At 39.7% G+C, this 25786-nt stretch overlaps 1 protein-coding gene across 5 annotated transcripts in view; it reads left to right on the top strand.

The window, feature by feature from the left end:
* Window positions 1-25786, top strand: part of ablim3 (actin binding LIM protein family, member 3) — a 54223-nt gene that overhangs the window by 15590 nt on the left and 12847 nt on the right. For 3 of the 5 annotated variants that reach the window (XM_077532057.1, XM_077532056.1, XM_077532055.1), the window contains exons 3-11: window positions 10993-11176; window positions 14215-14330; window positions 14899-15025; window positions 16004-16097; window positions 22023-22110; window positions 22222-22280; window positions 22396-22467; window positions 24680-24844; window positions 25735-25764. In XM_077532057.1, coding sequence (XP_077388183.1) covers window positions 10993-11176; window positions 14215-14330; window positions 14899-15025; window positions 16004-16097; window positions 22023-22110; window positions 22222-22280; window positions 22396-22467; window positions 24680-24844; window positions 25735-25764 — 935 coding nt within the window. The remainder of the gene's footprint in view (window positions 1-10992; window positions 11177-14214; window positions 14331-14898; window positions 15026-16003; window positions 16098-22022; window positions 22111-22221; window positions 22281-22395; window positions 22468-24679; window positions 24845-25734; window positions 25765-25786) is intronic. The other 2 variants (XM_077532059.1, XM_077532058.1) reach the window with 1 other exon arrangement.

Here is a 25786-nt window from a genome sequence, read left to right as displayed (position 1 = left end):
ACAAAACATGACATCATAACTTTAGTCTAATATCGAGTACGGTTTATATTTCTCCTACTCCTTTGCCAATTCCCTACTACTCGTCGCTTCGTTACAGTAAGTGCAAGCCTTCACGGAAGAACATCAAACAGCGCTCTCATGTTTCAGAGAGCTCTCCCCATCCTAGTGAGGTAATGGGGCATTATTGTGTGGCCAGACAATTCCACATCCCGGCCTATAATGTGCTGTCCTATGCGGGCCTCTGCTCAGCCAGCAGTTTTCCACAGCTTTTATTGTTCCGTGTCTAACTAACCCAGCCCCACGTACAAATGTGCTGTGTGTTCTTTTGAACTTTCAAAACTATCTATGGCTTCATGCTTGTTGTTTGGTGTTCTATGTATTTGTAAAGGTGACTGCAAATAAAGATTCATCATTAGAGGTTACGTTTTGCTTCCGTAGCTCAGTTGCTTAGACGCCCCTCCATCTCTTATGGTCTCTCTTATAGTTTCTTTCCTTCCTGCTGACTGCCACTCAACCATGAAATCAATTTCTCATCATGGGACAGGATGACATTGGCATGCGGCGTGTGTGGAGGGAGGCAAATGGCAAATGCCATTTCACCAGGGTGACAATCCACTGTCAACACATAATTGCTTTCTCGGTCACTTGTGTTTATGAACTTTAGACATGGGTGTGCTGAAACATTTGATTTTGTTCTTTGGATTTTTTTTTTTGTCCTCAGAGAATAATTGAGTATTCCTGGATTAGTAACTGTGTTGGCCTCTGTGACATTGTTGTCATTGTAAAACTATGGTCGATATTTCCAGTTTTCCTTGGCCTCTCTCCTCCTTTCTCTGTATTCCAGTCTGATATTTGCTCAAAAGGGCTGACTGTGCCCTATTGAATGATTGCAACTATAGTGTCTAGACTTGAGACAGTAATTGGACAAATGCTTTTTAAGTCCCCCCCACCCCTTCTACAGTCAATATGTGATTGAAGTTGGGAATTAAGATTTGATTTTGACGCAAAAGTCAAACAAACACAAACTTCTAATTCACCTATGCATCCATGTTCCCATTTTGTTTGTCCCTCTTAGGTAGTGTTGTTCCGATACCGTTTTTTGGCCCCTGATACCAATTCCGATACCCAGGTTTGCAGTATCGGCCGATGCCGATACTATACCGATACTATACCGATACTATACCGATACCTAAGGTTTTTTTTTTATTATTATTTTTTTCTCAACATGAAAAAGCTGTCCTGCCATTGTTTCAGAGCATTCAAGGGCCAATAGGATAGCTTAGATTGTCATGCAGTGAACATGTCACATATCAGTGAATGTCATGCATGAGCAAGACACAAGATGCTGCATCCAGAGTCCAATATTAGCGTTGGAATTAATGGTATCGGCATGTTACTTGCTAGTACTCACAGATACCGATACCACTGTTTTAGTGCAGTATCGGGGCTTCTGCCGATACCAATACCCCATGGAGAACACCACCCATGCCCAGGGGCCCAAGACGGTCCGCCAGCAGATCCACCACCCGGGAGGGCAACAGCCTGCAATAGACGAGCCAGGTCACAACCACACCAGCTGGAAAAGAGGACGGGCGGGTGCGCCTGAGAGTGGGCCAGACCCCGAGGGTCATGCCATGAACCTTGTGATTACACACCTCCCAACTGGTCACAACCAGGTTCCCAACTGGCCGCTGAAGCTGCGCGTCAGCTCAAATCATCGAGCAGTTTGTGTGTGTGTGTGTGTCGTTTGTGGCTTTCCTAGCACCTCCCAGTTTAGCAGCAGTTTTACTCGATGACATGGTGTTGAATTACAGACTGACTCAACACACACTTTGTGGCCAATCGACAGTGTGCACAGTCACCGTTTATGAATTGTAATTTATACTCTTCGGTTGCAACAGAGACCTAGTGCCTTTGACATATGTAAATTAACGCCATTGCAAATGCAAAAAAACAACAAAAACAACAACAACTTGTTTTTCATGAAGTTTGGTTAGATAAATACGAGGGCTCGACTGCTTCTCTTAACTCATTCACTCCCAAAAACGTATAAATACGTTTTATTTTAAATGTTTTAAGTGTCCCAAAGACGTATTTATTCGTTTTGTTGTTGTTTTTTTTCATGCTAACGATTAAAAAAAAAAGGCCAGCAGGTGGAAGCAGAGTATAAGAGATCAACCAGGGCCATGATGAAAACAAGCTGTTTCTACACAATTCTAAACGGATTTGTGAATAATGCTGAAACTTAGCTATATTCTAATGCTAATTGCTGCAAAACGGAAACAGAAAAAATCTATATTTTTGCTTGATGAAAGAAGAAACTAATCGTTCTTTTGGTGGGGTTCATGTTTTTATAGCAAAAAAAAACACAATATTCTGTGGGCCTTGCAAAATCAGTCAAAATCCGGTTATGAAGGGGTTTACTTCAGTGAAAGTGGCTGGGAGGGAATGAGTTAATTGCGTCATGTCAGTAGTTTGCTTCAACACGTTTCAGTCAGTAAGCCATCCCTTAAGACATCATTAATCCCATCACTCATCCTCTGCATTCACAACTGCTCTCTATACTGCCGTCTGATGTCACATGCAGCATAAACAAAGCTCAGCTGACAACAACAGCAACGAAAAGACAAAGAGAGGTTATGAAAACCAAAACCCAAAGAGAACCACAGTAAAAAAAAAAAAAAAAAAAAAAGTGGGGGGGTTTACATGGAACTGGTTGCTTCCTGTAGCTATAGCAACCGCTGGTACGCTAGTCCAATCACCACGCCAAAGCCCGGTTGCTAGGGAGAGAAGCGAGTGCGGGAGGCAACGGGACTTCTCCCCGACGGCTCTCAAGGATGCACGATACATGACAGGGATTAATTGTCTGCTTGTCCATGTCAAACGTCACCGTAGTGAAGCATTTTCACACTATACTGCCTTGATTATTGTCTTTAAATGTGCGTGTATGTGTGTGTTAAATTGACAAAGCTGGAGCAATAGCATCCAGCATTTGTCAGACAATAAACCCGGCCTTGCTCTCCGGTTACGCATCCCTTGCAATTGAATTCGTAATTTCCCTGTTCTCATTCATCCTTATTCACCATTTGACCAATCGCTCATCAGCCCTCAGAGGTCCTCAGCAGCTTGACTGGATTGAAGCGACTCCACCGGGCACCCATCTGTCTCCATCCAAAAACCACTGCCAAGCGCCAAAAGAGAGAAGTCATTCATGCGCAGCATTACTCCACTCGAGAATTTTGCTTTCAGCCGCCACCCGCTGCCTTTGTTTACATCATCCTTGTCCTTGTCCATCGTTTTAGGCTACATGCTGTGTTATTTATATGGTAGAATGGATATTTTTCTAAGTTTTTCTAATGTGGTGAGAAGTCAAACACATATCATCGTACTATATTATTTAAAAAAAAACTTTTAATGGTAATAATTTGGGTTATAATAGTTTATGATGGGAAAGCAACCATTTCCTTGGGATTCTGACTCCCCAATTTAAGCAGATGCTTATACAGTGTCATGGATGGGTGGTGCGTAGATGTGATGGTTGGACCCAAGGGCGGAGACACATGGCAGGAAGAGAAATGGTAGGAACTTTACTGATACTAAACAAGTAAAAGACAGGAGAGGACGTGAGAGAACAGGTCACCAAAACTTGACTGGACAAGGGGAAGCAGGTTGCCATGATGGGACGAGATGCGAGAGGACTGGTCGCCAAGACCTGACCGGACAAGGGGAAGCAGGTTGCCATGATGGGACGATACGCGAGAGGACTGGTCGCCAAGACCTGACCGGACAAGGTGAAGCAGGTTGCCATGATGGGACGATACGCGAGAGGACTGGTCGTCAAGACCTGACCGGACAAGGTGAAGCAGGTTGCCATGATGGGATGATATGCAAGAGGACTGGTCGCCAAGACCGGACCGGATAAGGTGAAGCAGGTTGCCATGATGGGACGAGATGCGAGAGAACTGGTCGCCAAGACCTGACCGGACAAGGGGAAGCAGGTTGCCACGATGGGACGATACGCGAGAGGACTGGTCGCCAAGACCTGACCGGACAAGGGGAAGCAGGTTGCCATGATGAGACGATATGCAAGAGGACTGGTCGCCAAGACCTGACCGGACAAGGGCAAGCAGGTTGCCATGATGGGACGATACGCGAGAGGACTGGTCGCCAAGACCTGACCGGACAAGGTGAAGCAGGTTGCCATGATGGGACGAGATTTGAGAGGACTGGTCGCCAAGACCTGACTGGACAAGGGGAAGCAGGTTGCCATGATGGGACGAGATTTGAGAGGACTGGTCGCCAAGACCTGACTGGACAAGGGGAAGCAGGTTGCCATGATGGGACGAGATGCGAAAGGTGTTAAAGTTCCGCAACATGACAAAAGGACTGGTCGCCAAGACCGGACCGGATAAGGTGAAGCAGGTTGCCATGATGGGACGAGATTTGAGAGGACTGGTCGCCAAGACCTGACCGGACAAGGGGAAGCAGGTTGCCACGATGGGACGATACGCGAGAGGACTGGTCGCCAAGACCTGACCGGACAAGGGGAAGCAGGTTGCCATGATGGGACGAAACGCGAGAGGACTGGTCGCCAAGACCTGACCGGACAAGGGGAAGCAGGTTGCCATGATGGGACGATACGCGAGAGGACTGGTCGCCAAGACCTGACCGGACAAGGGGAAGCAGGTTGCCATGATGGGACGAGATGCGAGAGAACTGGTCGCCAAGACCTGACCGGACAAGGGGAAGCAGGTTGCCACGATGGGACGATATGCAAGAGGACTGGTCGCCAAGACCTGACCGGACAAGGGGAAGCAGGTTGCCATGATGGGACGATACGCGAGAGGACTGGTCGCCAAGACCTGACCGGACAAGGGGAAGCAGGTTGCCACGATGGGACGATACGCGAGAGGACTGGTCGCCAAGACCTGACCGGATAAGGTGAAGCAGGTTGCCATGATGGGACGAGATTTGAGAGGACTGGTCGCCAAGACCTGACTGGACAAGGGGAAGCAGGTTGCCATGATGGGACAAAATGCGAGTCGAAATGGTCGCCATGACTGGACGGAACTAGAGAGGACTGGTCGCCATGACTGGACTGAACGAGATAAGACAGGTGACCATGACTTGAGCGGACGAGGTGTAGCGGGTTGCTAGGGCTGGACTGAACGGGAGTGGGAAAACGCAGTTCTTCCAAGACTTGACTTGACTTGACTTGACTTGACTTGACTTGACTTCCAGGCTGACGACACCAACACGACACAACAGGACAATGCTCCAACACAAGTGACTAAAATATTATGATCTGCATTTTAATGTAGCCTATGTTTGCCTCAACAAGTTTACTATTGTTTACTGTAGAAGTCACATAATCATCTTAAAAATGACTTATTTCCAGTTTATGCACTCACTATAAGGGATTGGAATTTAAAAAAACCTTGCAATGAAAGACGTGGTTTCCAATTTGCCATCAACAAAATTCACAATTGGCCACCCATTAAATATCGTCATTTATACCTGTTCAATTGAGCATGTCGGCATTTAGCTGAAAGCTTTTACTTCTATGCAGCCTGACCTTAGATCTGACGTGGCATTTGTATGACCCACATGTGTATGTGGTGTGACTTTAGAATAGTCTGTTCACTTGTCAACTTATTTATTGCTGGTGGATTTTAGCGGAACCCGCAGCATCATGCGTGTAGCTCAGTTGGAAGAATACCTCCTCTGCTTCAAGGTTTTAATCCAAGTTTGCCTTCATTACCATTTAGGGGTGTGAATTGCCTAGTAACTGACGATTCGATTCGTATCACGATTCACAGGTCACGATTCGATTCGATACCGATTAATCCCGATACGAATTTATAAGTCGATTGTTGCCATTTTTTTTCATTCAAATTTAGAAAATACTAATCAGTAAGCTTGTAGAGTGTAAGATTTATATGAAAATGTATTATTTATTTATCTGAAATTTCAGTCTTATAGAGGTTGTAATCTGTTTCATGCTTGAACAGCATTAAAATAAAATATTAAGGCTTAATGTTCCGTTCATATAACATTCTTCCATGCTCAAGGTGTGAATCCTAACCCGAAGTCAGACGTTTTGTTGAATATTTGTCCATTAAAAATGGAAGTTTAAAAATCGATTCACACACACACAAAAAAAAAAAAAAAAAAAAAAAAAAAAAGGCAATGATGATAAGACGTTGAATCGGTAAGACTACCGAATGAACAATTCTGAGCTCTTAAAAAAAAAAAAAAAATCGATTTTTTTTTATTGAATCGATTCGAGAATCGCGCGATGTAGTATCGCGATATATCGCCGAATCGATTTTTTTTTAACACCCCTATTACCATTTCAAATACCCTGAAATGTTCGCAGCAGAACTTTAACAATTTAATTGTGCAGCGAGATTATTTTAAGTTACTGCACAAAGATGACCATAAAGCACACGATGCACAACTGCATAATTAGCTTCAATGACGCCTCGTAGTCACCCTCCAACGCGTTTGAAGCAGAAAAAGCTGAGACACAAGGAGAGCGAGGGGAGCTATCTGGACTATTTTAGCTTTCTAGCCTGAGCTGACTTTGAGACGGGAATTTTAATTGCGTGTGTTGGCAGGAGATAAATACGCAATGGCCCAGACCCCCCGTTGATGTCTAATCAGTGCGGTTCTAATGACCACAGCTGCTGACACCAGCCCGTGTGTTAACCTCCAATCATTAGGCCCATGATCACTCACCAAGTCCTTGAATTAGCAAAAACCAGAAACTTCATGTTTCTCGTCAAAAAAAGCCATCTTTCGCGTCCCTGTATTAGCAATCTACTCAGGGATTGATCAAATGAGCAAGCAGGATGCATTCGATTAAGTCTTTGATGTACTTCAAGTGTTGCTAAATTCATTTTGGAAGACAATTGTGGCTAAATCTGATTATGTTTGGTAAGTATAATACACTGCTGTCACTACTGATTATTTTTTAGAATCTATTAATCTATCCAATCGGATTAATTTTAATTTTGTATTAAGGGTGTATTGCATGAAAAGTACTATTTATTAACCAGTCTTCCACGAATGACTACAGAAATTAGTGAACAATTACTGTTGATATGCTGAAAGCAGAGGCTTTTGGACAATATTAAATAAAAAAAAATAGCTCCAAACGATTACTTGACTGTTAAAATGGTTGTTGAGTAATTTGATATTAGATTGCGATTGTTGATTAATCGATTCATTTTGACAGCTCTACAGTCCACACTAATAAATACTGCTACTTGTACATGCCATAATTTTTGCAACATTCTGCGGTAGTGCTGTCACTATCGAATATTTTTAGAATCGATTAATCTATTGATTATTCAACCGATTAATCGACTAAGCAGATACAACCCCTGATTACTGTTTATTAACTAGTGATTGTTTATTTTGTACTTCAGATTCGTGTACAGTAGTGATTGGGTTGATGTTGTACCATGTTACCGTGTCGGCCATTGTTTCACAAAATTAAAAACATATGTTTGCAAATGTCTTATTTTGATTAAACAGAAGGTAATCAGTCTTCTTTCATGAAGAACTACAGAAATTAGTGAACAATTATTGTTGATATGCTGAAATCAGAGGATTTGGACAATTTTAGATAAAAAAAAAATGGCTCCAAATGATTACTCGATTCTTAAAATAGTCGATCATTTTGATAATCGATTAATCGATTAATTTTGACAGCTCTAGTATACGTATTTCTCACTTCACAAGGTCGTATTGTATATGCGTTAACAAATATTGAGACTGCAAGTCTCCCTTGGGTAGCCACAAAAAGCCGAGAGGCATTCGCAAGACAGCGAAACCGACCAGACAAGTTCCACTTTGGGTTTTTTTTTTTTTTAGACTGCTGATTTTATGGGTGTATGTTGCTACCATGTGCTGCTTGGTTGTGCAGCTGTAACCAAAGCCTTTCTTTCTTGAGCCAACTTAAGCCGTGCCTCCGCAGGGGCAAGGACTTCAAGTTCTGACCCAACTCCACCCACACTTCTGGCAGCAAAAAAAACAAAACATGGAAGGATTTAGAAGTTTCGCTTCTGGGTATAAAGTGAAAGCTGAAATCTAACTTTTCGAAAGTTTTTGAAGAATAGTGCTTCGACTGTACGTTCACGTGAACATGCAGTTCCGATTCCGGTTAGGATGCTGCTATTCAATATATCATGAAAACATGAACCGAACTGTGTTCCATTAAAAATGATTGTTTGTTTAGACAGATTTAGTGCAATCTATTTTTTTTCCACAGCCATTGCTTGCATTTTTAAATGTTGAGGCAGTTAAGACAAGGACATACTACATAAAAGTAGTAATGATTTTGAAAAATGGCCCTTTATGGTCTGTTTTTTTTTCTCTTCTTTCTACCTCATCTGGTTCAATAATTTTGTTAATATTTTGTCTAGAATTAATTTGATAAGTTCATTCCTGTATTTTTATGTACAAACGACACCTTTAAAAACGCATTTTGCCACTTGCTGTCGACAACTATTTTGCAAATTACATCACAGTTGCTCAGGAAACATGTAACGACCAATCACAGCTCACCCGTTTTCTGGGTTTGGTCATGTGATGTTAGCGAACCGAGCCATGATTGGTCGTTACCTGTTTCCTGAGCACACGTGAAATCATCTTCTGTCGACAGCAAGCAGCAGCAAAATGTGTTTTTAAAGGTTATAATTGTTTATGAAAAAGTTATCAAATTAATTATAGATGAAATCTTAACTTTGTCCTGCTGAAAATGGCAAAATGATTTAATTTTCATGCCCAGCACAAGTCTAGCGCAAAGCGCAAAACTGTGCACGTGTGGAAGAATTGACCTTTTCGTGGCACGCCCCTCCCCATTTGCTTTGTTTGTCCATATCAAAACTCACGTGCCGGCGCACACATGACGTCTTGCGTCTTGATTGGTTTACTAGGTCATGTGGGCGTGGTTTACAGTAAGGTCAATTTGGGCTTAATGGATGGAACAAAGCCTTTTTTTCTGGCCAGTTGTTGCGGCATCTTCATTTGCATTAAACTCATTTGCTCCCAAAGACGTATAAATACGTTCTATTTTAAAAGTTACCAGTGTCCCAAAGACGTATTTACACTTTTTTTTTCTTTTTTTTTTCTGTGTGTGTGTGTGTGTGTTTGGACCTTCCAGTCCAGTCTGAGCAGATGCAGTGAGCCAGCTGTGAGTTGGTCAGGCGTTCGTATGCTAATGAAGCGCATTATGCAAAGTGTGAAGATTTCATCATTTGACAGACTGGAAAGCAGAAGGGAGGGAAATGGCTTTAAAATATTTCAAAACACTTTTTCTTTTTTTTTTCCAGTTTCCTTTTTCCATGACTGTATCAGATAGCGTGTGATTAAGATTTGGGTAGGAGCCCGACCGAGTTAGACGGAATCCAAATGCGGTGGGGACACTTTGAAGGCAGTGCTTCTGAAAATGCGGTTGACGCACGTTTTTTTATGAGCTGCTTTGCCGTTTTTTCCCACTCTGTACCCTTGCTCTGTACTTTTCCAGCCGCCTCCCCTCGATGCCAGTGACCTGTCATGTTGATAAAGATCCACCACCACATCTCACCACTGTCACATTTCATCATCTCCGCATATGCGCTCTGTCAGCGCTTCAGAGGTGGATTTGCGTGTTTCCAACCTTCTGCAGCTGTTGAGACGGTTTTGTTCCTAAGTGAGGGCATATTGATCTTTTATTACACCATTAAGTCATAACACTCCTCTCATAAACGGTTTGAGATTAAATGAGCCCCTTTGAGGGTTTTACGGTTGTGTGTGTGTTTGTGTGTCAGTTCAGGGTCCTATTTTTGCGTTCAACGCAGTCTAACATCTTGGAGTTTTCTTTCCTTTGGTATCTTTGTAGACACGTGCATTAGAAAAGTACGGAGCCCCTAAGGTAACATGGTACAGAAAAACAAAAAAAAACAAAAAACTTTGCGTTCACTCAATTCTTTTTTCAATTCTTTTTTTTTTTTGATTCACTTCACTTCAACTTCACTTTCCATATTGATTAATTATAGAATGTCAATTCTTCTTAAATGTCAAGGACATAAAAACTCCACAAATATTAAATTCTAAAATTAATTTTACACACGTAATCACCTAAGTATTACACACACATTAGAATCAGCACGGATGAGATCAAAATATTTTCTTAATTCTAATCCAATAATTGTAAATATAAATTTAAAAGATTCTGAATTCTAAAAGTGCAAAAGTCAGGGCTTCCATAAATGTAAGAAAAATACTTTTCAATTCATGTGAAAAGTAAATTTCAAGAAAACTACGAATAAAAAGAACCACACCTTTCAATTTCTGTTTTCTTAAGAATTTATGGGTAAAATAAATATTAAAATAATCGATTCATGGTCTTATGGATCAATATTGAGCTTGGAAAGGAAAAAAGATTCACTATCAAATACCGTATTCAATTATTATTATTATTTTTATTTAAACCCATTCTTGTCATATGACAATCTGGATTTCATGTACTGTACATCACATGTGATCTTCATCAGTGCCACGTGTAACCATTTTTTTTCCCCCTGAGTAGGAGGGTACAACATCTGTCAACTCCTTTTGTTGGTTAACCACAGAAACTGGAAGGAACCAGACACCAGTAACCATGCTGACCACTGTTCTAAAAAAACAAAAAAACAGACTTTTTAACCCCATTGGAATTCATTCACAGCTCTATGGCAAATTGCTGAAGCATAAAGACTTCTTTAGAGACAACTCCCACTTGACACACAAGCATACTCAACTCAACTTTATTTATAAAGCACTTTAAAACAAGCATTTGTGTACTCAAATGTCTGTATCAAGGGCAGATTTGCACAGAACATTTGTGTCTGGAATGTGTCAGAAATGAGCTTGATATATGAACTTTATGGACATTTGCTAAAAGTTAACCTTTTTTTTGTAATCTGCATTATGACAACACATTTTCACTCATCTCTCCCGCAGTGTGTAACTGTGATCTGGCGAGGTCGGGCTTCTTCCAAAAGAAGGGCGAATACATCTGCACAGCCGACTACCAGCGACTGTACGGCACACGGTGCGACCGTTGCGACAGCTTCATCACCGGCGAGGTGGTCTCGGCTCTGGGACGGACTTACCACCCCAAGTGCTTTGTCTGCAGTGTCTGCAGGTACATGTCACACACCGCTTCTGTTACAAATGTATAGTGAAAGTTGTTTATTTTTTTTTTATTTTTACGGTCATTTCAATCTGATATCTCTTCACTGCACTGCCATTCTGAGAGCAAAATTGCCACTGAACGGACAGCAAGTGTTCCGAGGATGTCAGTGGAGCAGTCGTGTCAGTGTATTTGGAGCACATTGGAAGAGACAGCAAGAATCCAGAGGGCGGGTCTCCTCTTCCCTTCTGTCTGCTCTTTGTCACATTGCTCGCAGTCCTTTTCTTGACCTCTTCTTTTCTTGGCATTCTCCACATTTTGCTAGAGCAATGATACAGTAGCTACTAGCAGCAGTTTTTTCGCAGGGGAATTTTTATTTGGATTTCATTTTCTGCACCCTGAAATTTAACCTTGCGGGGAAAAAAAAAAAAAAAAAAAAAAAGCTTAACTTAAAGTTTGCTTGACTTAAATTTGTCTGTGGCAGTTGGGTACAATACTGCATGTTCTTGTTGATTATTTTTCACCTGAGCCTGCTTTTAGTTTTCATTCCTCGGAGAGTTATTGCGTCTTTGCTTTTGCGCAGTGAAACGATCCAGCATGGCACAGCTAAAAGTTTATGTGACAAAGCTCATAATTAAAATTATGGACTATTTTCGTACACAGTGCAAGTCTAGCATGAGGCGCGGTCTAAATCTGCGCAGGGGTGGGCTAGACTGGGTTTTGGTATTTTTACAGACCCATGCAGCTTGGTACAGTTAAAACAATTGTTTTGTGCCGTTGTGGGTATGAACACAGCCGGCTTGATCCGCCGCTAATCAAAGCAGCTCCTCTCACTCCCTTAAAAGTCAGTGCACGCGAGGCACAGACCTTGAAGCCGAAATTGATTTGCTGGAGTCCATGCTTGTGGTTGAAGCGTGCAAAGTGGTTTTATAAAAACCTGCAAGCGGACCTCCATGGGCGGATGATGTCAAGTTGTCCAGGGAGTTGTGTCAAATTCCGAAACAGGCTAAATGAGGCTTGCTCCAGCACAAAAATCAAGATTTGCACACGTCATGTGATAGCGTGTCGTTAGAGCCAATCGCAAGCGAGGATGTAAAGGACCGCGTGTAACGCTTCATATGATCGGCGGAGGTAGGAGACATTGACGGCTGACGTTTTTCTTCCAAGTCAAGTATTTTAATCGTTTTCATGCATTTAAAAACAAAAGTAACATCCTTTTGAAAATGTGTCGAGTAAAACGTACTGACACTCATGTTAAAATGTAATGGAAAAAAGTAAAAAGTAGTCTAAAAAATAAATGTTCAGGAAAGTACAAAGTACTGAAAGGTAGCCCTCTTTGGCTACCTCTTCATTATTATGATCATCTTTCTTCTCCTCACATCTTCTCTGTCTTTGACCCGCCTTTGTGATCGCCATCATTGCCTCAGCTCTAATGAAATCGGAAAGCAGGTTTCTGTGCTAACGTTTTCATGGGGAAGTGATCAAAAGGGCGGCTGTAAGTAAAGCCAGAAATAGCTTCGCTTCAGTGGCAAGTTAAAACATGCATTAAACATGTTAACATCGTAAAATGTTCACGCGTTGCTGACCAAGCAACTCGCTGCTAAGGTCAAATGTCACATCTGCACTCAATTCACACGATAAAAATTCCATCTCGATAGTCAGACACATAATATACAACCTAAAAATATTAATAACTCTCTTTTTATAGCTGCTTGGTTGCATTACAATGAGAGATGTTGCAGTTGCTGGGAACTAACACAAAAACAATTGTTGAAATGCCTTATCACTTTCGAATTTCCTTTGATGAATAATTAGCACTCTGAAATATTATATAGCTCTTGATTGACTTCATCTGTTCTATGTGTAAATGCCATTCATGTTCTAATGGTTGAAACACAGAAGCCTTATGTTCCAGATTTGGCTAACCCGAAACAAATGTAGCGGTTTGGTTTAATATTGTTAGCCAGATAGCATCATTTTGAACATTTTTGAAGATGAGCGAAAACTCGTCAAATTCATCAAACAAGAAGAGTCCAGTTGCCTCTATTCAACCATTGTAGGTTTGCGACTTACTGTAGATGACTGGGAATCTACACAGGCATAAAGAACAGCAAAATGTTTTTTGCATTGATATTGTAAGTTAAAAATTACTCCGACTGAACCTGCAAAGCAGTCTACAGTTGCTACATTTTTTTTTTTTTAACTAATACTGAAACTAACTAAAACTAAAACTAAGCATTTTTAAATAACTAAAACTAATAACAACTTCCCTAAAAAAATAATTAAAACTAACAACATTAAAATAAATAAATAAATAAATAAATAAATAAATAAATAAATACATAAATACATAAAAACATTAAAAAATAACTAAAATAAAAATTAAAAAACTATAAGAACCCTGTTTTGCACTAGACGTGTGCTGTGTACAAAAATAGGGTCCAGCATGTGCTGCTCCTCTGTTGGTCACTCCTTCTGGGTCTTGACGCCATTTCCAGGCCTTGGCGGTGGAGTGAAAAGATTATTGCTGTCTATCTCCTTTTAAAAGTCTTCACTAAGCCTTTTAGCTCCCGATTCATTTTTTTTCTTCAGCTCCCCCAGTCATCATGGGTAAATCAATCATTCTCTTAGAAAAATAAAAGGAAGTGTTTATGTGACTGACAGATTCACACTTTGCATGTCAGAAGTACTTGATGTGTTTTGTGAATACATGGTTGCATAAACAAAGCTTTATTTTGTATATATTTCCTCAGTACTTGCCGGGATTGAATCACAGTTTTGTTGTAGAACTCGTATAGGAGTCGTGATCATATGTCAAGCATCCATTTTATTATATGTTAGAAAATCATTGGAAACAAACTTCCTACTCGGAATGTATTTTTATTTTCATTATACTCAATTTATGTTTATTAGTAGGTGTAAAGTCACTCACTTTTGTATCTGCCCTCAATCTTTTGCTATTTCTACGTATATTCTTCGATCCAGCACTTGAGCCCCAATCGTGTGCTTGCTCGTGTTGTAATTCTCCTGTCTTGTTTCCACCTCCACAGTAAACCCTTTCCCATCGGAGACAGAGTGACATTCAGCGGAAAGGACTGCGTGTGCCAGCACTGCTCTCGCTCACTGGCCAAGCCAAATGAACCTATCAAAATCCACGGGCCCAGTCGTAAGTCTGGCATCTGCCTTGTTTCCTCCCTTCGGTTTCGAGCCACCCGGCGCAGACTCTAATTTGATGTGTCCATTAGCCCACTTAGCACATTTAGCTAATCAAGTTTCTGTCAGATCAATGTGCCCGGTGAGAATGAAGCAGCTTAACACACTCATCATTCACTTGTCACTGCCAACACACTAAACATCAAGAGTAGCAAGATGTTTATGTGTGATGTGGAAGCATGATGATATGATCTGACTTTGAAAATGTTTAAATTCTAAATTACGGTATGTTTGAGCAGTCCTGTTCATTCCCTTCCATACTTGTGCAGAATTTCTGAGTATGCACACCCCGTTTTTTTTGTTTTTGTTTTTTTAATCATGATAGAAAGTTAGAAACCTCTAAATCATTTTCTTATAAGGCCTTTAAGAATATAAAACAACACTGACCGAACCTCTGCCTGGTTGTGTTTCCGTCTCCTTTCCTCCATTTCTTATTTTCTTCTTTTTGTTCCACTGCTCAAACCTCCCCTCCCCTCCTCCTCCTGTTTTGTTCTTGCTCTTTTTTTTTTTTTTTTGTCCAGACTGTGCCGGATGTGGAGCAGAGATCAAGCAAGGTCAGTCTCTCTTGGCGCTGGAGAAGCAGTGGCATGTCAGCTGCTTCAGATGTCAAACGTGCAACATGGTCCTCACCGGAGAGTACATCAGCAAGTGAGCACGAAAAGACGAACAGAAACCAAAACACTGTGAATGCGAGTCTCAAAAAGTCGAAGGTCATAAAAGTCTCCCAGACTCTTAACAATTAAATCTGGGCGCAAGTGATTTGCTCTTTTGTGCTTTGCAACACGTTACAAAATAAGCAGCGCAGTTGTGAATGAAATCACGGATTCCCCCTTTCAAAGTAGAATACAGTATGTTGATGTGATCGCATTTAACTCATTCACTCGCCGCCATTTTCACAGAAGCAGTCCCGTTCGCTCTCGGCTGTTTTACTGGATTTTGACTGATTTTGCAAGGCCCACAGAATATTGTGTTCTATTGCTATAAAAGCATCAAAAGAAAGATTAAAGTCTCTTCTTTCATCAGAAAAAAAAGTATGTTTCTATCTGTTTCCGTTTTGCAGCAATTAGCATTAGAAGAGAGCTAAGTTTAATCAGTTTTCACAAATCTATTTAAAATTCAAAGCAATTGAGCTTTTTTTTCTAGATGGCCCTGGTTGATCTCCTTTGCTCTGCTGCCACCTGCTGGCCGTTTGTGTAATAACTACCATTTCTGCACCCGTTCTTTGCAGTTGAAAGGCTGCATCAAAGCCTTCTGTATGCTCTAGCATAAAAAAAACAAAAAACAAAAACACGTATAAATACGTCTTTGCGACACTTAGAACATAAAAAAAACGTATTTATACGTTATTGGGAGTAAATGAGTTAATAATCCATAATTCCTTATTAGTGTGACCGCAACTCACATAATTGTGAAAATAATAATTTTCAATTATAAATGTTACCTATAGGATTGCATGTCGCATTTACCAATTTGACCTCATTCTTGCTTTCATTACTACCTGAAAAAAAAAGTCAGAACAACAAATTAGACAAGGATGCACGAATAAATTGAATTTGACTTCTGAGATTTTGCTCTACTTCTTGAGACGTGAAGCAACAGCATTTTGAATGTGTACTCTTGTTGCAGGGACGGGGTGCCATACTGCGAGGCCGACTACCACGCCCAGTACGGCGTGAAATGTGAAGGCTGCAGCAGATACATAAGTGGAAGGGTTCTGGAGGTGAGAACCGAGAACACTTTCAGCTGCCACACAATGCTAACCGAGATTTAGCTGGGTGGACGTGTGCAGTAATCGAGAAACGCTCAAATGGGAGATGACTGTGCTAAGTGAGCATAATCAGCCTTATCACAATCGAGCAGTCGCATTTCATCCTCGGCTTCTGTTTAAGCCCCGCTGTGCTCGGGGAGTGTGCGACTTACGATTTGGAGAGCGATAAACATTTTGACAAGCTCAACCAAACCAAAACAAATCCATCTGCAGTCGTCAAAAATACACTGTTTAAGGGATGAAACGGTTTAAAGTTGGTCACGGGTTTCAGTCACCATGAATCCATGGGTGAACAAAACCTGTGATAGGGTTTCAATTGGTTAGTACCGTAACATTTATACTTTTGTTTATCTGTATTACGTTAATTAGTGTATGTGAGTAGGGAGCCATTTCAAACACAAATCTCAAAGTGCTACAAAGGAAAAAACAGTCGTGGTAGTTTTTCACTCACACACACAAAAAAAGGACACACACAAAAAAAAGGACAGGGCAGAACTTATTTTTATCACGATGATAATACTGATAGGCATAATTTAACAAAATTTTGGTATCAAATCCTGACTAATAGCCAAATTGTAAAATATTCTTTAAGTGGTCGTGAGCATGCAGTGCAGTGGACAAAATTAGCAACAACTGTTCATTTTAGTAAAAAACTGCTATTTGTGTTCTGTCCACATGGGCCAGATTGGGCACCCTGAATAGAACGTTGTTGATATGCTCTTTTTAATAAACAAATTGCAAGGCAAAAACATTGATAACATCATGACATCGTTCTAAAGAAATATGTCATGTATTATTAATTGTATTTATTATTAATTAACATTGTTTGTTTTATTTATTATTTTCACGTATTATGTATATTTTAGTGCTGTCAAAGTTAAAGCGTTAACTAATTAATTAATCACAAAAAAATATTGCTTTAATCATGTATAAACGCAGATTAATCTCACTATTAATTTTGACTGCAGATGATCCTTTAGCTTGACAGCGGATGGCTATGTTAAAGGTAGCACAGGTTGTGTTTGAACAATAAACATAACATGCATTAAAGTGAAGCATTTAATAAATGTTTGCATGTGAAATTAAGAATATTTGTTCATGTCAAACTATATGGGTCATTTTTTTCCACTTTAAATTATGCAATGTAATGTAACTGGTTAGAAAAAGAGGAGGATGAGACGTTCTCTTAACATTAAATGCCGAAAAAATTAACACATAAGAGGTGCATTTTAAATTTGGCGGGCAAAAAATGTTGATAAAAAAAAGACTTTTTAAATAAGCGATTAATCGTGGTTAATCAAAATTTTAAGGTGATTAATCTGATTAAAAAAATTAATCGTTTGACAGCTCTAGTATATTTATTTATCATTAAAAGAAAAAAAAGAGAGGAAAAAATAGGACACTTTTTACCTTCCACTCCGTTCCTCAATGGATGCATGCAAAGCGTCTTGTAGATTTTTAAACATACTCTCTAACATCGATGAGCATGAAAAGATAGACCTACATTTCCCATGCTAAAACAAACTTATAACTGTCGTTTGTGTTGTTTTGTTGTTTAAAAAATATTTTTCTTTGTTTTTGCTCTAAAAAAAAAACAAATACTACACAAATAGGCATGTAATGTTTATATTCGCATATTATTTAAAAGCGCTATATAAATAAAGATGACTTGATTTATTCTTATTATTATTATTATTATTATTATAACATCATCATGCTGTATTGTCACATTGTCCTTATTGTTATCACAATATCTCAATTATACTGGCTTGAAGAAAACAAAAGTTGAATGGGTGACTGAAGAGTTAAAGTAAACGGATTTAAAAAGTTAAATTGCGAGTTGTTGGATTGGAACTAATGAAAGAGATTAGCAGAGATTGATTAAATACCTTTGGATGGTTTTATGGCGTTGGGATGCAACACGCACACACGCGCACGCGCGCGCACATTGTCTTGTCCCTGAGCTCCTTTGCTCATCAGGACGCTTGGTGTAAAGTGCTTTGTTCCTCTCTTGAGTTATTTATAGACACAGAGACATGTCAGCCTTTATCTTTAAGTCTCCCACTCTCTCCCCTCCCTGCTTATATCTGTGTCTCACTCAAGGAACGCTCCTGTGCTCGCATATTGTTTTCACCAATCACAGTTTGATGCTGCAATGATGTCCTTATTATCTGGAATGCATTTAACTTAATGAGAAATATATTGACGCACGCAGCTGATGGAGTTTACTGGAAGTCGTCAATGGCATTCATCCACTCACTATAGCGCTTATCCTGTTCAGGGTCGTAGAAAGTTGCAGCATACACCCTGAACTGGTCGCCAGTTACTCACAGGGCAGTAAAATAGTAAACTATGCAGATACAGAACGATATTGAGCTTGCTAGCATGGAGCCCCGCGGTACAAAATCAAACATTGCTACTCATGTGAATTGTCACAGAAGATAGAGATAGGCATCATCTCTTCTTTAATTTCTCCACTTTCCTTGTCAGAGTATCATCCATCCTATATACCACATGATCCTCATTAGGACTAGGGATGTCACGATAAGGGCAATACCGTGATATCGTGATATTAAAACTGCCACAATATCGTCGTCGTCGTGTTCACAATGTTTGAAAGGAACACATCTGTTAAAAAAAAAGTTAGGTTGATTTCCATTTGTGCAGATCTAGCACCCTCTAGTGGCTACTTTATTAGTGCAATTTGATTTTCATTAGGGATGTTTTGGCCTTCTATGTTTAAAATCTATGCTAATTGGCAGATGAAGGGGAACCTAATTTGCTCGTGAAGCGATCAATGTGTGCTTGCATTAGCAAGTAAGTGCCTCAATATTGTTATTAGAGATTGTAGGTGGTTTATATGCATTGCTGTTATGTACAAAAGCACAATATTGTACTTTTTTTAGTCGTTTTTTTTTTTTTTTTTTTTACAATATTGTGATCTTTTGTAAATATCGCCAACACCCCCACAATATCGTGATAATATCGTATCGCGATGTTTGGATATCGTTACATCCCTAATTAGGACTGTCAAAATTTCAGTTCGGTATTAAATTAAGAGCAGCCTCTTAATGCCTCAGACAAAGCAGCCCTTATTAGTAAGTGTTCCAGCTGTTGTATAAATACTGTACCATATGACACGCAGACACAAAGCTCCCTGTTCCTGGAAATCATGAGACAGAAATGCATCCCTCTTGGCTTTCCATTCAAAGTAACCTGAAACAGAATAGGATGAAATTAACGGCTCGCAGATACAGTTGTTATCGATTTATGATTTCCTGCAAGTCATATAGAACGTGTATAATCGAGGAAGCGTCTGCAGGTGTCTACATTTAACTCTTTTACTGCCACACGTTATCAAAAAAAAAAAAAATTATATGACAAAGCTTTGATCATTTCCCTCATCCTTGAAAACGTTCTATTTCATCAATTTTCATCCGATTTCGTCATGTTTCATTGTAATTTCATACACCTGCAGCCCATTGAAAAGAGATATAATGCTGCCATCTGCTGGCCATTGTTAGTGAGTGGTTTTTTTTTTTTTTATTCCACAACCCATTGACCAGGCAGCGATGCACTTAGACATTGCACTGCCAATTGATTAACTCTTTTACTGCCACAAGTTATCAAAAAAAAAAAAACTTTAATATGACAAAGGCTTTGATCACTTACATCATCCTTGAAAACGTTCAATTTCATCATATGTCATCATGTTTCATTGTAATTTCATGCGCAATGAGCCCAATTAAAAGAGATACAATGCTGCCATCTGCTGGCCATAGTGTATTTGATTCCACAACTCATTGACAAGGCAGCACGTGCTGCACTTAGACGGTGAACTGCCCATTGATTAAAAAACAGAACGACAACAACAAAAAACATAGTTGACATCATTTAACGTTTATGGCGGCATACATCATGATATTACTAATCGTTATTAAACGTTTTTGGCAGTCAAAGAGTTAAAAAAACAAAACAAAAAAACAGTTGACATCATTTAACGTTTATGGCGGCATATATCGTGATTTTACTAATCATCATAAAACGTTTTTGGCGCTCAAACAGTTACTTGCTCTCAGTCTCAGTGCGGTAAGATGAAACAGCTAAAGGTCTCTTTGCCACGTGCCATACATGTCGGCGCAGTGTCTATAAATAGCCATTCCCCGATGGTGTGTCAGAAAGGTAGAGTTGATGGTTTGGGGCCACGCCTCCATACATCAGCTCCAGTCCACAGAGGCACACGTGTGAGAATTCAGCAGTTAGGATAAGAAGACTGGATTAAGCGGAAGTGGTGTTTGTATAGATGTATTGACACGCTGGTGTCCTTCACTTGCATGGTGACATTCTTCTTTCCTTATCTATCAAACACACACAGTGCATTGTCCACACTCACTTCTTCATGTTGACTGGCCCTCAGGGACGCTTGCTAATTTTGGTAGGGAGGAACATGTGATTGCAACAAATACAGATGATCAGATGATGATGATGCCTTACGATGTCTCAATGAACTATGAGGTCATTGTGATCGTGTGTTAAACAGAAGACAAATTCAAAGACGGTAAAAGAGATTTGTTTAACAATTTAAAATCAGTTCCCAGCTGTTTTCAAGCACACAAAAAGACCACCATTATCCTTTTTTTTTTTTTCATGACCCACCTTCCTCTGCCTCCAGTCTGCTGGTACGCCCTGTTTTCTATTAGATTGGTTAACTTCAGGCTTGACAACTGTGGAGCCAATCAGAAGCAGATTAGGGCGGGTCATGCTGACGAAAATAACCCTTCAAATATGGTGCTGAGCTGAAGACATGTCGCGGCGTGGGTTCGAACCCTAAAGTGGACATGGCCAGGCCAATTGTGGATGAACGCGCATCTACGACCCATCCACGATAAAAACGTCAATCGCAAGAGTTTGGCTGCTTGAAAAGTATGTCTTGGGCAAAAAAAAGGTTGGGCACCCCCTGTCCTAACGTTAGCTAGATAAGATAATAATGTGGGGACACTGTATAATTGTTAGTTTTCACTAAGTGTATTAAAATTAACATTTTCTTGGTTTCTATTAAGCTTGTTTGCTATTTTAAGGTCGAAATTATAACGTTAAGCAAGTTACTTAGCCCTAACTAACCTACGTACATAATCTAGAATCAAACTTTTTGTAGTAGCTAGGCTTGTAGTTGACCTTCAAGGAAGCTAAAACACAAGAATGGGGACAAATAGTTGTGATTAGTCCTATAACAATATTGAGGTCTAACCACACTGTTTTTCACTATTTTTGTTCATTCACTAAACATTGTTTTTCGTAACATAATAGTTGTTTAGAATGCATTTTACATTCATTCAGGCTGCTTGTATTTCCAGTAATAACTGTTTATTTTATGATTGTGAGCAAGTACAAATGTTGGATTTTCCTTACATGTTACCATTTGTAAAAGAGGACGGTTTTCTGGATTACTTAAAATAATAAAAATAAAAAATAAGGGTGGGGGGGTTAAGCCATCTCTCCAGGCACCATTGTACAATTGGGTATGTGCCGCTTATCAAACGCTAACATTGCTAGCACTGCTAGCAGTTTTAGCTATAGCAAATCTGTGTTAACTTTGCTGCTCTCCTTAACTTTTGGCTTAAAAAAAAAAACCAGTGTAGTTCAGCGGCAGGCCTGGAAATGGAAGCGGCAGACACATTTTCCAAAATAGGCAGATAAGAAAAGATTTACTTGGTTGTTTAATTTGACACTTTATAGATAGCAGGCCCTTCAGAGACCCACTAATTTGTGTGCAAACAGTCAATGTTCCATAACAGGTCCCCTTCAAGGTGCATTTTGCGGTTTGTAGAATCTCCCTAAATCTGTTTGGCAATATTTGTTGTTCTCTTCTCATTCAAGGCAGGAGGGAAGCACTACCATCCGACCTGTGCCCGCTGCGCTCGTTGTAATATGATGTTCAAAGAGGGAGAGGAAATGTATCTGACAGGTGAGATGTGACGCACGCCACGCAAACACACTACACTGGCTGTGTAAACAAACACATTAGTATGTCAAATCTCCGCTCTCCATCTGATCTCTGTTCTTCACTCCTCTTCAGGATGTGAGGTGTGGCATCCGTTATGCAAGCAGGCAGCAAGAGCAGAGAGGAGGCTCAGGGTGAGATGGATAAGTTTCTCTTTGTTGGGTTAAAATTGAAAGCGCAGCTTTGTTTAATACTGGTACTTCTTTTTTTTTTTTTTTTTTTTTTAATTGGTTTGTTGGTGCCTCACAGCACAGACGCCTGTCAGAGACCTCCATCTCTCCTCCAGGCTCCTCCATCGGCTCTCCCAATAGGGTTATATGTGTAAGTAGCCATTTGTCTTTGCATGTTTTAGTCCCTCCTGCTTCCACCAGACCAGAGATAACTCTTAAATTAGAACACACACACAAAAAAACCCCCCAAAAAACCTAAAGGACTATCCGTGAATTGAGTGTTAGTCACCAACCTTCAGGGCTGCTCACTCCCACGGCCTTTTCACTCTCTGTGCTCATTCATGTTGCAAATTGTAGTCTCTTGTTGTCATATTGAACAATCACAACAAGAAACGAACTTCCCTGCATGCTTGTGTGTCTTGCTGTCCTTCCCCCAATGTTTTGTATCCATAAATGTTTCAGGTTACAATATTCATCAAAAGCAGTTGATGGGCCGCTAACGTCTCGTCGGCACAGTAACCCACTCAGCTCATCATTTTTTACTAGCTTTTGTTTTTCAGTTCGCAAAACCAAGTAGACTACCATGTGCAATGAGGTTCTAGTACAGGGGTGTCCAAACTTTTTCATTTGAGGGCCACAGACAGAAAATCATAAGGACGCAAGGGCCACATAATGTTATGAAGAGAAATTGTGTTTAGTCCTAAAAATTGTACAAATAATTTATTTGTGCTTTTGCATATTTAGAAAAACACTACAGTATATAAACCAATTTATTTGTAATATGGCAGTAGGGTTATAGTTTTGGAATTTTTCATTTTAGTTAGTTTTTATGGTTATGTTTTTATTAGTTTAGTTGTTTAAAAAATGCTTAGTTTTAGTTTAGTTTGTTAGTTACAGTATTAGTATTTAGTTTTTTTAAAAATGTGTATTACTTGTGCGCAATATTTAAAAAAACACCATGGGAGCAACGTCATCTTTTGGTACTTTTCTATTGGCTGCTGCTAGATGACATCACTTTTGTGTGACATACTTTCAAACGTCATTATTCCGGTTGATATCAAAATAAATCTAATAAAAATTACATTTAAAATCATCCCCATGTATTAAATGAATTACCAAAGACTAAAATGAAGGACGTTTGCTATAATTCTAGTTAGTTTCAGTTAGTTTTTGTTTTTTTAAAAAGTGTTTTCATTTTTATTTTATTTCAGTAACAATATTGTTTTTTGAATTTTAGTTTTTCGTTCGTTTTAGTTAACTAAAAGAACCTTTTAATGGCACCTGTTTTTCGATACCAAACATGTTTGTTTTGTTTATTTTATTTGAACTGAGTCAAATGCCATTTTTAGCAAATGTCGCGGGCCACTGAAAAATGGACGGCGGGCCGCAAATGTCTCCCGGGCCGTAGTTTGGACACCACTGTTCTAGTACATGCTGGGCCGGAGTTCCAAACATACCAAGCGGGTATTAATAATAACGAAATAAATGACTAAATAAATAAATGACGAAATAAATAAATAAATGACGAAATAAATGAATGACTAATTAAATAAATGTCTAAATAAATAAATAAATTATGAAAAGTGAAAATAAAAACTGATTTATTTCCATTTATATTTATTTTTTTAGATATAATTTTGGAATTATATGTTTTTATATTCATTTTCATTTTCACTTTTAGACATTTATTTATTTATTTATTTAGTCATTTATTTATTTCAAATTTTGGCAGTTTCGGTCCTCCATATGTTCTGGGAAAATGTTTGACAAACATTATTATTTTTTTCTTTCCGTTGCAAATCATGATATTGTGGTCATAATGCTACGGCTGGCCAGATGTTTGTGCGCCATCATACAGTATATTTGGGAACTCAGAGTTACCCAACTCAGCAGTGATGACTGTCATCCTGTCTCCCGGAATTCCATTTATATACCGCACGTGTCACGGCGCTCTACGCGGCGGGCTGCCGAGTGTTGCTGCGCGTTGTCAGTGTGAGCATGTGGTTTATGCATGCAAGTGGGAGTCGCCGCTCTCTGCTCAGCCATGCTTGCCTCCCATCTCTTAATCAATGACCTTTGTGGTTAAGGTGATGGATGAGGGAAAAAGGCAGTGTCGGCACGCTTGCCTTCCATGTTGTTTCCTCTCCACCTCCCACTCTCTCGCTGCCTGAAGGTCAACGACTGTCAGACACGTCAGACGCCCACGCGCTTGTGCAGGTGCCTCATGTGTCTGCCTGGAGTTGCTGCACGTTCCGTTTGGCCATCACTAGTGGAGTTTCCATCCAACTGTTTTCTGGGTGTCGTTCATGTGGTTGCTGTTGTGTCTGTGTTGGTGGTTGTGCGTGGGTTTGTCCTCTCTCCAGGCCAGATTGGCGAATGAGTTCCTAGATTATAAGGACCTAGCTGCCCTCCCAAAGATCAAGGCCATATATGAAGTCCGGCAGCCAGACCTCATATGTTCCTCATACCAGCCCTACCAGAGATACACCTCTGATGACAGGCTAGACATGACTTACAGCTATGGGGAGGTACAACTGCTACACACTCCAGGCCGAACGTGGCACTGGTCTGTAATTTATGGAGAAAGTTGACGTTTAGACACTCTCGTAAAAAAAAAAAAAAAAAAAAAAGCTTGTGTGTTGTGTATATCTTTGCACGTTGCATTTTTTATTGGGGTTATATGAAATTAATAAATCAAACAGTTGCAACTTGCAATATGGCCACTTTTGTGTCCAGACTCTCAAATGTGAATTTGTATTATTTTAAATGAAGACAAATAAATCCTCACTTATATTAAAACTATTCATCTCAGCTTGTCTCCAAAAGCTGCTTTGTTCTAATTATTCTGATTTATGGAAGCCTGCTAAGGGGCAGCCCAACTGTAAAAACATAATCTGTAGGGGTGTGAATTGCCTAGTACCCGCCGATTCGATTCGTATCACGATTCATAGGTCACGATTCGATTTGATACCGATTAATCCCGATCCGAATCTATGAATAGATTGTTGTGATTTTTTTTTATTTAAATTTCGAAAATACTAATCAGTAAACTTGCAAAGTGTAAGATTTGTATGAAAATGTATTATTTATTTATCTAAAACTTCAGTCTTATACAGGTTGTAATGTTTCATGTTTCATCAAATATTAAGGCTTAATGTTCCATTAACGTAACATTATTTCATGCTTAAGGTGTGAACCCTAAGACGTTTTAGTGAATATTTTTCCATCAAAAATTGATATTTAAAAATCGATTCAGCCGCCTAGTGAATCGATTCGAGAATTGTGCGATGTAATATCGCGATATATTGCCGAATCGATTTTTTTTTTAAACACCCTTAATAATCTGTATTTATTACTTTGATGAATTGACATATATTTGTATTTTTAAATAACATGCCTGCCTTCTTTGATTCTGCAGTCACTTGGGACACTTTCTCCCTATTCTCAGGTAGGCATTCCCCCTTCACGCT

Source organism: Festucalex cinctus, chromosome 9 (genome assembly GCF_051991245.1).
Source record: "Festucalex cinctus isolate MCC-2025b chromosome 9, RoL_Fcin_1.0, whole genome shotgun sequence".
In the NCBI taxonomy this organism is placed as follows: domain Eukaryota; kingdom Metazoa; phylum Chordata; class Actinopteri; order Syngnathiformes; family Syngnathidae; genus Festucalex; species Festucalex cinctus.
The sequence above is the reverse complement of the archived record's forward strand: the minus strand, read 5'-3'. Positions and strand labels throughout refer to the sequence as shown.